The sequence below is a fragment of the Hypanus sabinus genome, chromosome 2 (genome assembly GCF_030144855.1).
Source record: "Hypanus sabinus isolate sHypSab1 chromosome 2, sHypSab1.hap1, whole genome shotgun sequence".
Taxonomy (NCBI): Eukaryota; Metazoa; Chordata; class Chondrichthyes; order Myliobatiformes; family Dasyatidae; genus Hypanus; species Hypanus sabinus.
Window position 1 is genome coordinate 177709967 of NC_082707.1, and position 12356 is coordinate 177722322.

At 39.1% G+C, this 12356-nt stretch overlaps 1 protein-coding gene across 1 annotated transcript in view; it reads right to left on the reverse strand.

Moving 5' to 3' along the window:
* Nucleotides 1–1059: 1059 nt before the first annotated feature.
* Nucleotides 1060–12356, reverse strand: part of atxn3 (ataxin 3) — an 80615-nt gene continuing 69318 nt past the window's right edge. The window contains exons 9-11 of the mRNA XM_059960122.1: nt 9939–10071; nt 4200–4270; nt 1060–3118 (exon numbers count right to left, since the gene is read on the reverse strand). Coding sequence (XP_059816105.1) covers nt 3027–3118; nt 4200–4270; nt 9939–10071 — 296 coding nt within the window. The 3' untranslated portion in view covers nt 1060–3026. The remainder of the gene's footprint in view (nt 3119–4199; nt 4271–9938; nt 10072–12356) is intronic.

The following is a 12356-nucleotide window of genomic DNA, read 5'->3' on the forward strand; positions in this document are numbered from 1 at the left end:
TTCATTCTGCACAACACAGACTATGGTACGTAAACTATCATTGGTCTGACAAAATATTTTTGAAAAATCTGTTGTGTTTACAGCTGTACTGGAAATTGTCACCAAATGGCAGACAGTGGATGTACAGACACCCTGTTATCTTTAAGACAGAATTTCACATTTAAAACATGAACGTATACCCATTCTGCTTATCAGTTCATTACGTCAACACGGCCCCTGTGTTGACTGAACATGACTCATTCAGGAACTGACGACATAATATCAAGACAGACACATAATTCCAAAACCAAAATGTAGTTTTATTTGATACACAGCCATATGAGTACTATTTAGAGACCAACAAATCTTCATCTCCAGTGTGCACATGGAACAAAAAAGCTTTGCAAAGCACAGATAACCATATTTTGTCATCTGTCTCTTTGCCAAAATAAAACAAGGCAGCAAGATATTAATTCATTTAACATTCTTTACCATTTTGCCTTAACCTTTAAAAAAAGCCTGCATTGAAATAGAAATTTGATTCTACAGTTAACTCCTCGAACTTGGAGAAATTGAAGTCCAAACTTCAGTACACATAATTAACAGAGGCACTGCAACTGTTTTCATACTCATTTCAATTAAAAAAACATGTAGAAAGAGAATAATATTGAAATTATAGTAGTTTCAGGTAATGCTAATAATTCTAAGGAATCTGTTAAAACCATAGTGAAACCAAAATACTAGCAAGTTCTGTATCTCACTTCCCATTCAAGCCTCTCTCAAAAACACTGACTATAACTGATAAGGTTCTCAGACACTGATCATCTTGCTTCATTGCACAAGAGATTACTCTTCACATGAGCCTAGATGCTGTCAACTGGCCATTCCTACATCAATGCCAATTAATAGCATGGAAGGTCAAGCCAGTAATCAGATGTAGAAAGCGTATTTGGATACTACAAGTATAAGGAGGGACAATTGTTATACCATTCTCCACCCAACAGGGGTACAGTAACTGTTTCCAAACAATTGAAACTGACCCTTCTGTATTTCTCACATTCAGGTTTAAGATAGTTGAGGTAAGATTTAATAGATTATAAGCAGACGTTATAAGTTAGTTGAGAGAGAACCTTCTTAAAATTTGAGGTGGAGCTGTGGAAGTCTCTTCGAATAAGCTATTGAGCAGTGGCTGGATTTTAAAATAAGATCCGTGGCATTCTTTTTTCATTTTAGAAATCAATGTTTTAACACAAGGCTTGATATGCTGAAAGGCATTAAATATTCTTGCTGTATTCCTGGACGTCAAGGAGTAAATTGATCTTATTTAAGGCGAGGATGGGATTCATACAAACAAATCCTCCTGATGCATGATGAACGGTGGCAATGGGATGACAGGAAAACAAAATCACTTTTTCTATCCATTACCAAATGCTCTTGCTTTCTATTTAAATAATAGGAGTCAGTTACTATTTCATAATTCCACTCTTTCATACTGTCATCCAGATGCCAACCACTGCTATGTCACAATAACCACTTTACAATACTTTTTAGTCCAGGAACAGAGAGGAATGTTACTGACACAATGGTGACAAGTGACTGACAGTGCCTAATAAACCTTACTCTATCAAGTTCAAATTTTTGGACTAAGATAGAGCAATGAGGGCAAGTAACAAATACTTTGCACTTTTTAAAGTGATGTTGTTAGTTTCAACAAAAGTTATTTTATAAGTTAACCAGAATTATTCCTAGAACATAGGCATCAAAACTAAGCAATATTCATTGCTCATTTTAGCTGCCACACAAGCTTTAAGAGTAGTTTAGTTTGTAGTCAAGTGTACATCAGGCTGAAGGTACAACCTATGATTAATAAATGAATTAATTTATGCTAATCCAGGAATTTACATGATCAAGTATTCCTGGTTAGCTGTTTTATTGAACATAATTTAAAAACCTCCTTGAGCAATGTTTATTCTCTTATCTTTGGACCTAGTAGTCAACTACTAAGCTACAGCATTTTGCAGACTATGGAGAAAATAACCACTTTCATTTGCAAAGATCAATTTGCAACTAGTTATAATATGTTATATTGGTCCACATTGACAAACACATGATCCTTGTATGTAATATTGTGATATAAGTACCATGACATTTCAATGGATAACAAATCTGAGTTCATATTTTTCCAATCATAGGAAAACAGAGCAATGCCAGAAATAAGCAGTGGCACATCTATTCAGATGTCTAAAACCTGATAGGAAGCTGCACTATTTAAACAGAAGTCCAAATGGGCATCAGATTAAATTATTCCACTACAGTTTGTCTTACTTGCTGTAATTCCACATTCTCCTATGTTCCCAGACTTGTCCGTTAAAGTTAAAAGGACAAAACACATTCAAGCATATAAATAGAAACTGCATAATTCAGTACAACACAGTAAACATAAAGGTGATTTGTTTTAGAGCAACTAAAAGGCAATTAAAAGCCAGCACAAGATCAATACCCAAATATAAACAATCCAAAAAGCTTTCAATATTGATAAAACCTCAAACCACCAGCATTTTCTGCATATATTTCTTGACACCTCCAAAATTATATGATCTTGATTTTTAGAAATGTACCAGGCAAAAGGTATAAAACATGTATAATAATTTTAAAAAGCAAAGAACTTAACATTTTCAATTTTTGTCTTCCAAGATCCAGTTGCACAATTGAACCATGAACTGGTTGACCAGTTACCTTTTTCTCCAAAAGACAAATGTTTATCAATGGGTGCAAAATATTTTCACGCTTCCCCTGCAATTTACGTAACTAGGATGTGCATAAAGAAGGTTTTTCAGCAGATAAGGTGCTACAATTGAAGACCAAAAACTTGTAGTTCTGTACAGCAAATGATCCCATTCAACAACCACAAAAAATGCATTAGCATCAAGTGAACATTATCTTTGTTGTCTCCGAAAATATCTGCATATTTTTCTATGTGGCTGATGTACAAGAAGAGTACAATTCACGCAGATCAGACAGTTGTTGCTAATGTGTTTGTTCTCAAATTAACTTCCTTCCCCTTTTGAATTATTATTGGCAGCAGTTTCCAGAGGTTTCAACACATTTGCTTGAGGCAATTCTCCTCCAGTCACGTTAGCTATAGATAAGAAAGATAGAAGAACTTGTTGGTTCTACATGTCTTAATTCATTGATGGAAGTAAACCCACAAGAAAATAATACTCTTTTCAGGTTCTGTATTGTTAATATAATTGGCAATATTTGCAGTCCTCTCCTTAAAACTATGACTGACACCAACTCTGTACACTGTACTGCTTTTAATTGAGAGTATTTATATTTTCATCCCATTAGATAGCCTTGGATTGAACACCAAAGCTATCTCTTTAACAACTCATCTCCCTGTGATGAGCTGGCAGGGAACTGGTTATCTTAAGTCACAAACATGAGAAAATCTGCAGATGCGGGAAATCCAAAGCAACACACACAAAATGCTGGATGAACTCGGCAGGCCGGGTAGCATCTATGGAACAGAGTAAAAGTTGACATTTCGGGCCAAGACAGGTCCCTGATGAAGGATCTCGGCCCAAAACGTCGACTGTTTACTCTCTTCCATAGATGCTGCCAGGCCTGCCGAGTTCCTCCAGCATTTGTGTGTGTTGCTTTGGTTATCGTTAAGTTACCGCTTTGTGTAGGCAAATATCAAAATAAAATCAGAGGGCAGTTGATGGGTATGTGGGAGAGAGGTTGTGGCAGGGGCAAGGAAAAATAAGGAGAGGGAGCCCTAACTGATGGGAACTAGCATTAGCTGAATGGGCTGAATAGCTTCCTTCTATGTCTTTAGAAGTAAGGAAGTAGGAGTCTCAGTAATCTGGCCACAAGCAATTCATTCCCTTTAATACACACATTGGATTAGATTTCTACAAAAAAAAAGTAATTTTTTTCCCTGTCTGTCAGATCAGATTTTATACAATCTACCACTGCAATATGAAGAATGGAAGATTCTTTGAGATAGGAATCACTTAAACAATCATCCCACCCTGAACAGGAAATAAAACTAAAGCTCTGCTGATTTAGTGCTTGTGCACAGGATGTTATTAGAAAGGATTACGATCAGCACAAAACACATAGTTATGGTTGGGCAGCACATAAGGAAACATACACATTTTAGACGTAGTACTGTTTATTCAATAAGATTAACACGATCAGACTGGGAAACGGACCTGAATTGGCTTCTCGTGCACCACAACTCTGTTTTGCTGGATGATCTGAATTTTCCAGCTGTAATTCTTTCCTGGTAGAAACAACAGATATGCAAAATCAAACCAACAGTAATTACATTGTAATTTTACTTGTTATACCTAAATGTCACTAATTTCGTTTGTGGCGATATATTATCGGGAACAATATTATTATTTTAATATGCATGAAGTCATGAGTGTAAACAATGAACTCCAAAATGTGAATGGTTTTATTTATTTTATAATAACTTTTATATTATGGTCATGCAAACACGGCCTAGATAGAGAATTTTCATGTGATCAGGGTTCTGGAAACACTGCTTTCTCATTTTCTGTTTACACAATCTAAACTTACTCAAACAGGCCCGTGGTCAATCCAAGCCAGTCAAAGCTCAAAGTTCATTTTATTTTTAAAGTACATATATGTCACCATTTACAAGCCTGAGATTCATGTTCTTGTGGACAAACTCAACAAATCTATAGAATAGTAACCATAACATAATGAATGAAAGACTGCCCAACAAGGGTGTTTAACCAGAGTGCAGAAGACAACGATCAGTGCAAATGCAAATATAAATGCATTGCAATAAATATCGAGAACATGAGATGAAGAGTCATTGAAAGTAAGCCATTGAAAGGTTGTCGGAGCATTTCAACGATGGGGCAAGAGTTTTGACCAGCAGCCAATCCAAGACATTGGGAGTTTTGAGAGGAGGGGATGTCAATCAGGTCCACTGCTGAGTACAAAAGGCAGCAGCAGGTCACTATAGAGAAAAAGAGCTTTGTCCAGCGACTGACCAATCGCAATTTGAGATTGATTAGCAACAGTAAATAAAAGGAAGGCAGGGGCAAGCGCAGCAATGGCCAAGGTTGTGCATAGGGAGTTCAGGGAGTTGCTAAGTCAAAGAACAGAACCTCCAGGGTTGTGATCTCAGGGTTGCTACCCATGCAATGTGGTAGTGAGGCCAGAACTTGGAAGATTATATAGTTTGGCTAAGGAGTTGGTGTAGGAGGGAGGACATAAGATTTTTGAATCACTGGGCTGTCTTCCAGGGAAGGTGGGATGTGTACAGAAGGAACGGTTTGCACCTGAACTGAAGGAGGATCCTAGTGGGAAGGTTTGTTAATGCTGCGTGGTGGGGTTTAAACTAGAGTTGCAGAAGGATGGGAAGCAGAGTGCCAGAACAGTTAGTGGAGAGGTTAGTAAGACCTCAGACAGAGTTAGGAATCAAAAGGTTGAGCATGGTGCGATTAGTGTCCTGAGCTACATATATTTCAATGCTAGAAGTATCGTAGGAAAGGTGGATAATAGTGCTGAAGATGAGGTAGCTGGTTTACAAACAGAGGCAATGTGTAGTGAGAAGAGGCTTTGATAGGGCAAAAATGATGATTTGCAATGTAAAAGGTGGACAAAATTGAAAAGGGTGAATACAGGACTGAAAATGTTATATCTGAATGCTTCAGCTTACGGAATAAGATAGATGAACTCGCAGCACAGTTGCAGACTGGCAGGTATGTTGTTGTAGGCGTCACTGACAGAAGATTATAGCTGAGAACTTAATGTACAAGGATACAGATTGTATCAAAAGGACAGGCAGGAAGACAGAAGCAGCATTGCTCTGTTGGTAAAGAATGAAGTCAAATTATCAGAAAGAGGTGACAGGGTCAGAAGGTATTGAAACATTGTGGATAGAGCTAAGGAACTGCAAGGTTAGAAACACCCTGATGGGAGTTGTATACAGACTCCTAAACAGTAGACAGAATGTGGCCAACAAATTACAACAAGAGATAGAAAATGCATCCCAAGAGGGCAATGTTACAATGGTCATGGGGGATTTCAATATGCAGGTAGATTGGGAAAATCAGGTTGGAGCTGAATCCCAGGAGTAGGAACTTCAAGATGGCTTTTGTGAGCAGCTCATGGTTGAGCCCACTAAGGGATCAGCTATTCTGGATTGAGTGCTATGCAATGAACTGGAATTGATTAGAGAGCTTAGGGATCCATATGATCAAATTCACCCCTAAAATTTGAATAGGAGAAGCTAAAGTCAGTTGTATCAGCATTACAGTGGAGTAAAAGGAACTACAGAAGCTTGAGAGAGGAGTTGGCCAGAATTGATTGGAAAAGAACACTGGCAGGGATGATGGCAGAGCAGCAATGGCAGGAATTTCTGGAAGCAATTTGGAAGGCACACAATATATACATCCCAAAGAAGAAGTATCCAAAAGGAAAGATGACACATTCATGGCTAACAAGAGAAGTCAAAGCCAACATAAAAGACAAAGCAAGGGTATATAATAAATCAAAAATTAGTGGTTAGTTAGAGAATTGTGAAGCTTTTAAAAACTAACAGAAGGCAACTAAAAAGTAATTATGAAAGTAAAAATGGAATATGAACATAAGCTAGCATATAATATTAACGAGGGTACCAAGTTTCCTCAGATGTATAAAGTGTGAAAGAAAGGCAAGCCTGGATATTGGGCCGCTGAAAAACGATGGTGGAAAGGTTGTAAGGGGGGTCAAGGAAGTGGCAGCTGAATTGACAAGTACTTTGCATCAGTCTTCACTGTGAAAGACACTGGTATGGTGGAAGTTCCAGGTGTCAGAAGTCATGAAGTGTGTTAAGTAACCATAATTAGAGAGTAGGATCTTGGGAAACTGAAAGGTCTGAAGGTAGAAAAGTCACCTAGACCAGATGGTGTACACCCCAGTGTTCTGAAAGAGGTGGCTGAAGAGATTGTGGAGGCATTAGATCTATCAAGAATCACTAGATTCTGGAATGGTTCCAAAAGATTTGAAAATTGCAAATATCATTCCACTCTTTAAGAGGGGAGAGAGGCAGAAGAAAGGAAACTATAGGCCAGTTAGTCTGACCTCAGTGGCTGGCCCCATGGTAGCAGTAGAGATACCGAAGAGCAGATTGGGAGGTAGATTTTGGAAAGGTGCAAAAATAACAGGGTTGTTATCATGGGTGACTTTAACTTCCCTAATATTGATTGGCACCTGATTAGTTCCAAGGGTTTGGATGGGGCAGAGTTTGTTAAGTGTGTCCAGGACGGATTCCTGTCACAGTATGTTGACAGGCCGACTAGGGGGAATGCCATACTAGATCTAATATTAGGTAACAAACTGGGTCAGGTCACAGATATCTCAGTGGGTGAGCAGCTGGGGGACAGTGACCACCGCTCCCTGGCCTTTAGCATTATCATGGAAAAGGACGGAATCAGAGAGGACAGGAAAATTTTTAATTGGGGAAGGGCAAATTATGAGGCTATAAGGCTAGAACTTGCGGGTGTGAATTGGGATGATGTGTTTGCAGGGTAATGTACTATGGACATGTGGTTGTTGTAAAAGGATCTCTTGCAGGATGTTAGGGATAAATTTGTCCTGGTGAGAAAGATAAAGAATGGTAAGGTGAAGGAACCATGGGTGACAAGTGAGGTGGAAAATCTAGTCAGGTGGAAGAAGGCAGCATACATGAGGTTTAGGAAGCAAGGATCAGATGGGTCTATTGAGGAATATAGGGTAACAAGAAAGTAGTTTAAGAAGGAGCTGAGGAGAGCAAGAAGGGGGCATGAGAAGGCCTTGGCGAGTAGGGTAAAGGAAAACCCCAAGGCATTCTTCAATTATGTGAAGAACAAAAGGATGACAGGAGTGAAGGTAGGACCAATTAGAGATAAAAGAGGGAAGATGTGCCTGGAGGCTGTGGAAGTGAGCAAGGTCCTCAATGAATACTTTTTTTTTCGGTATTCACCAATGAGAGGAAACTAGATGACGATGAGGACAACATGAGTGAGGATGACGTTCTGGAGCATGTTGGAGTTGTTAAAATACATTAGGATGGATAAGTCCCCGAGGCCTGATGGAATATTCCCCAGGCTGCTTCACAAGGCGAGGGAAGAGACTGCTGAGCCTCTGGCTAGGATCTTTATGTCCTCGTTATCCACGGGAATGGTACCAGAGGATTGGAGGGAGGCGAACGTTGTCCCCTTGTTCAAAAAAGGTAGTAGGGATAGTCCAGGTGGGAAAGCTGTTGGAAAAGATCTTAGAGATAGGATCTATGGGCATTTAGAGACTCATGGTCTGAAGACATGAGTTCAGTGGAACAGACAAGAGGCCCCTCTGAACAGACCGGTTTGTGGATCTTGGGTAGGAGCAGAAGCGAGCAGTGTGGGGTAAGGGAACTATGAGTTTAATGATAGTGGATGGGAGTTCTCCAGAGTCAAAGAAACTTAGAAAACCTATAGCACAATACGGGCCCTACAGTCCACAATGCTGTGCTGAACATGTCCTTATTTAGAAATTACCTTAACTCTAGGTAATTCTAAATCTAGGCCCATAGCCTTCTATTTTTCTATGCTCCATGTACCTATTCAAGAGCCTCTTAAAACACCTCCAGTTCCATACATACTTTTCCACTGTCACACTTGATTGGTCCTATCCTCTCACATCTTATCTTCTTGCTCTGCACATACTTGTTGAATGCCTTGAGGCTTTCTTAATCTCATTCTTCAGCTCCTTCCTGCTAGCGTTATAATCTTCTAGATCTCTATCATTATCTAGTTTTTTGAACCTTTCATAAGCTTTCTGTTTCTTCTTGACTAGATTTTCAACAGCCTTTGAACACCACGGTTCCTATACCCTACCATCCTTTCTCTGTTTCATTGGAACGTACCTATGCAGAATGCCATGCAAATATCCCCTGAACATTTGCCACATTTCTGCTGTACATTACCCTGAGAACATGTTCCCAATGTACGCTTCTGAGTTCCTGCCTGAAAGCTTCATATTTTCCCTTTCTCCAATTAAATGCTTTCTTAACTTGTCTGTTCTTAAACCTCTCCAATGCTATGGTAAAGGAGATAGAATTATGATCACATATCTCCAAAATGCTCTTCCACTAAGAGATCTGACACCTGACCAGGTTCATTTCCCAATGTCAAGCCTCTCCTCTTGTAGGCATATATACATATTGTGCCAGGAAACCTTCCTGAACATACCTAACAACTCCACCCCATCTAAACCCCTTGCTCTACGGAGGTGTCAATCAATATTTGGGAAATTAAAATCTCCCACCACGACAACCCTGTTATTATTATACCTTTCCAGAATCTGTCTCCCTATCTGCTCCTCGAGGTCCTTGTTTCTATTGGGTGGTCTATAAAAATCACCCAGTAGAGTTATTGACCCCTTCCTCTTCCCAACTTCCACCCACAGAGACTCCGTTGATAATTCCTCTATGCCTTCCTCCTTTTCTGCAGCTGTGACACTATCTCTGATCAGCAGTGCCATGCCACCACCTCATTTGCCTCCCTGTCCTTTCTGAAACATCTAAAGCCTGGCACTCTAAGTAACCATTCCTGCCCCTGAGTCATCCAAGTCTCTGTAATAGCCACAGTATCATAGCTCCAAGTACTATCCACGCTCTAAGCTCATCCGCTTTGTTCATGATGCTTCTTGCACTAAAATACATATCTCAATCCATCAGTCTGAGCGCGTTCCTTCTCTGTCACCTGCCTATCCTCCCTCTTGTCTCCAAGCTTTCTCTATTTGTGAGCCAACAGCCCCTTCTTCCGTCTCTTGATGGCAATGGTGTTGGAGACAGTTGGAGACTGATGGTCCAGAGAGGGGTCCTCTTCAATAGGTAAATATGAAGAGGTGTCTAAGAATTACTTTCTCATACTGAATGCTGCAGCAGTACAAGTTTATGGTTTGCTAACCTTTCAAAGTATACTTGTCTCCGTCTTCGGAGTTCCTCCACTGTGGGAGTTTCAGCTACAATGGTTCTTGAAGTATCTGTAGTTTCCTTTTGGGATGTGGCCACTTCTGAATTTTCTGCTCCTTGTACAAATCCTAAAATAAAATCAATATTATATTGTTAAAACATATCCAAAATGTTTAAAATTATATTCATCAACCCATAAAGTGGATTTCCCCCTCCCCCATTATTTCCTTCTACTGTTTTTATTTTGCATGTTTTCATCTTCTTTTGTAAAATTCCCACCTGCAGAGTGTGTTGATTATAAGTGCTGATAGATGTGATGAGCATATCTAAACAGTCTTTCCTTGCGCTGCATTGAACAAGTAAGGCAAACTTCAAGGGAAGCTATGCTGGAAAACTTGTTGAAGTGCTGCTGCAATCCACGGCTACTGACTCATACTCATGCGTCTGCTGAGTATTGCACTTGTGGCATGGGACTGCTACTTTACTGTGCATTGTCCTTGTGCATTGTTGTGTCATATGCATATTCTTCCTTCCTGAAACCATTGACTGAATTGAATTATCATGTACCAAGTGGCAAACATGATCAAAGCAACACTGTCAATTGTAGTTCTGTATCCAAAATGGTGAACTTTTACAGAGGGTGACTAGGTTTGCAACTTGACTACTCTCTCACTTCCCCATTCAGACCCAGCTCAGATCACAGGTAATTAAGTGAAGAACTGAAACTAGATTCTTCGTGGTCTGTGAAGTAGCACAAAGTACAATCAGGAAATTCCAAAAATTACTCTAATAATTTACTGAAATTTACAAGTAAATACCCCAGAATCTATAGTGAACAATCTCCATGAAGGGGTTAATCCCAAAAAAATGCAGGTACTTTCAAAATCACACAAAGTACTGGAGGAACTCAGCAAGTTGGGCAGCACTGAGGGGAATACAGTCGATGGTTAGGGCTGAGATCCTTCATCAAGACAGGCAAAGTGACTTTGTTTCGTATTTCTGCAGATATTTTATTACTTTGTAGACACAGGAGACTGCATATGACAGAATCTAGAGTAATAAAATAAATTGTGAGAATTCAGGATATTGCTTGACTTGCTGAGTTCATCGAGTAGTGTATTTAGTTATTTTCTCATGACAACAGAGCAGTCTTGATGGATTCCAGTAATTATAGAAAAACAATTGTGCCTGATGAGATTGTGGAATGATTCAAATACATCCCTTTTTTTAAAACCAGAGACTGAAAGGTAGTTGAGTACCCACAATAATGTGGAAAAAGACTAGGTAGTCTATTCATAATGTAACTCAGGATCACTATCATCCCCCTCTGTGGACTGCTGCTCATATTGTCACACAAAGATCACTAAATACTGTTATTAATCAGTCCAATTAAAATGAGTTCATTCAATCTATTCTTGAATTATAAACCTCAGTTACACTTTACACCTTCTGCTTACAGGAGCTGAAACAGATGATGCAACTGAAGGACAAAAACAGTTCAAGAATAATCATGTCTCGGCCCGAAACATCCGACTGTTTACACTCTTCCATAAATACTATCCGGCCTTCTGAGTTGCTCCAGTATTTTGCATGTGTTACCGAGAATATTCGTACTGTGTTTGCCAAATTTTATCGAATAATAAACAGAATTCCGAGCATAAATTCATAACCAGCATATCCACAATGACAAACTTTGCTTAAAAAAATCTTAATTTTGGGAAGTAGAAAGCCGTGGCAGAATTAAACCGTGAACTCATCCATAAGAAAAAAAAATGCACTAAAGTTCCACATCTTTTAAAATCCATAAAATAGTTTTGTTGCCTATTCTTTTGGCCAGAGACCTTGCTTGACACATCACAGCAAAGATGAGTAATGAGCAAACAAATAATTTACAAGACTAATACAACATGGACAGCAGAAGAGCACTCTACCCTGAGCCTTCCTCTTTGATTTTCTTTGGTGTAGTAAATGGGCTGCAGTGACACACTAATTTGATTGCTTAGGCAAATCCATTCGAAAGATGAATTGGAAAGCAAAGTAGTTCCTGAAGGTTTGCAACTTGAGTAAGTACATTGAGACCTGAAGTTCTAGCATTTGTACATAGGCACAAAAGACTGTAATGAACTATGCAAATTATGAACGTACAATTTTCACTCTGTTGGATATTGTAACTAGTCTTAATATATGAAAATAAAAAATGGAGGTAAATTTGCTTTTCTTAGACTATCATTACTGAAGTCCTCTGGTGGTAAAGTAAATATATCCATCAAGTTAGAGCCTGAGTTTGTATCAAATTTGTTCATGGTGCAAAAACAGGTGACAGAAGCCAATGCAAAACAGACATCTTTTGAGGGACATCAATTACTGTCACTGTAAAACAGAAAATGTGAAGGAATTGCTTCTGAGCGCTCAT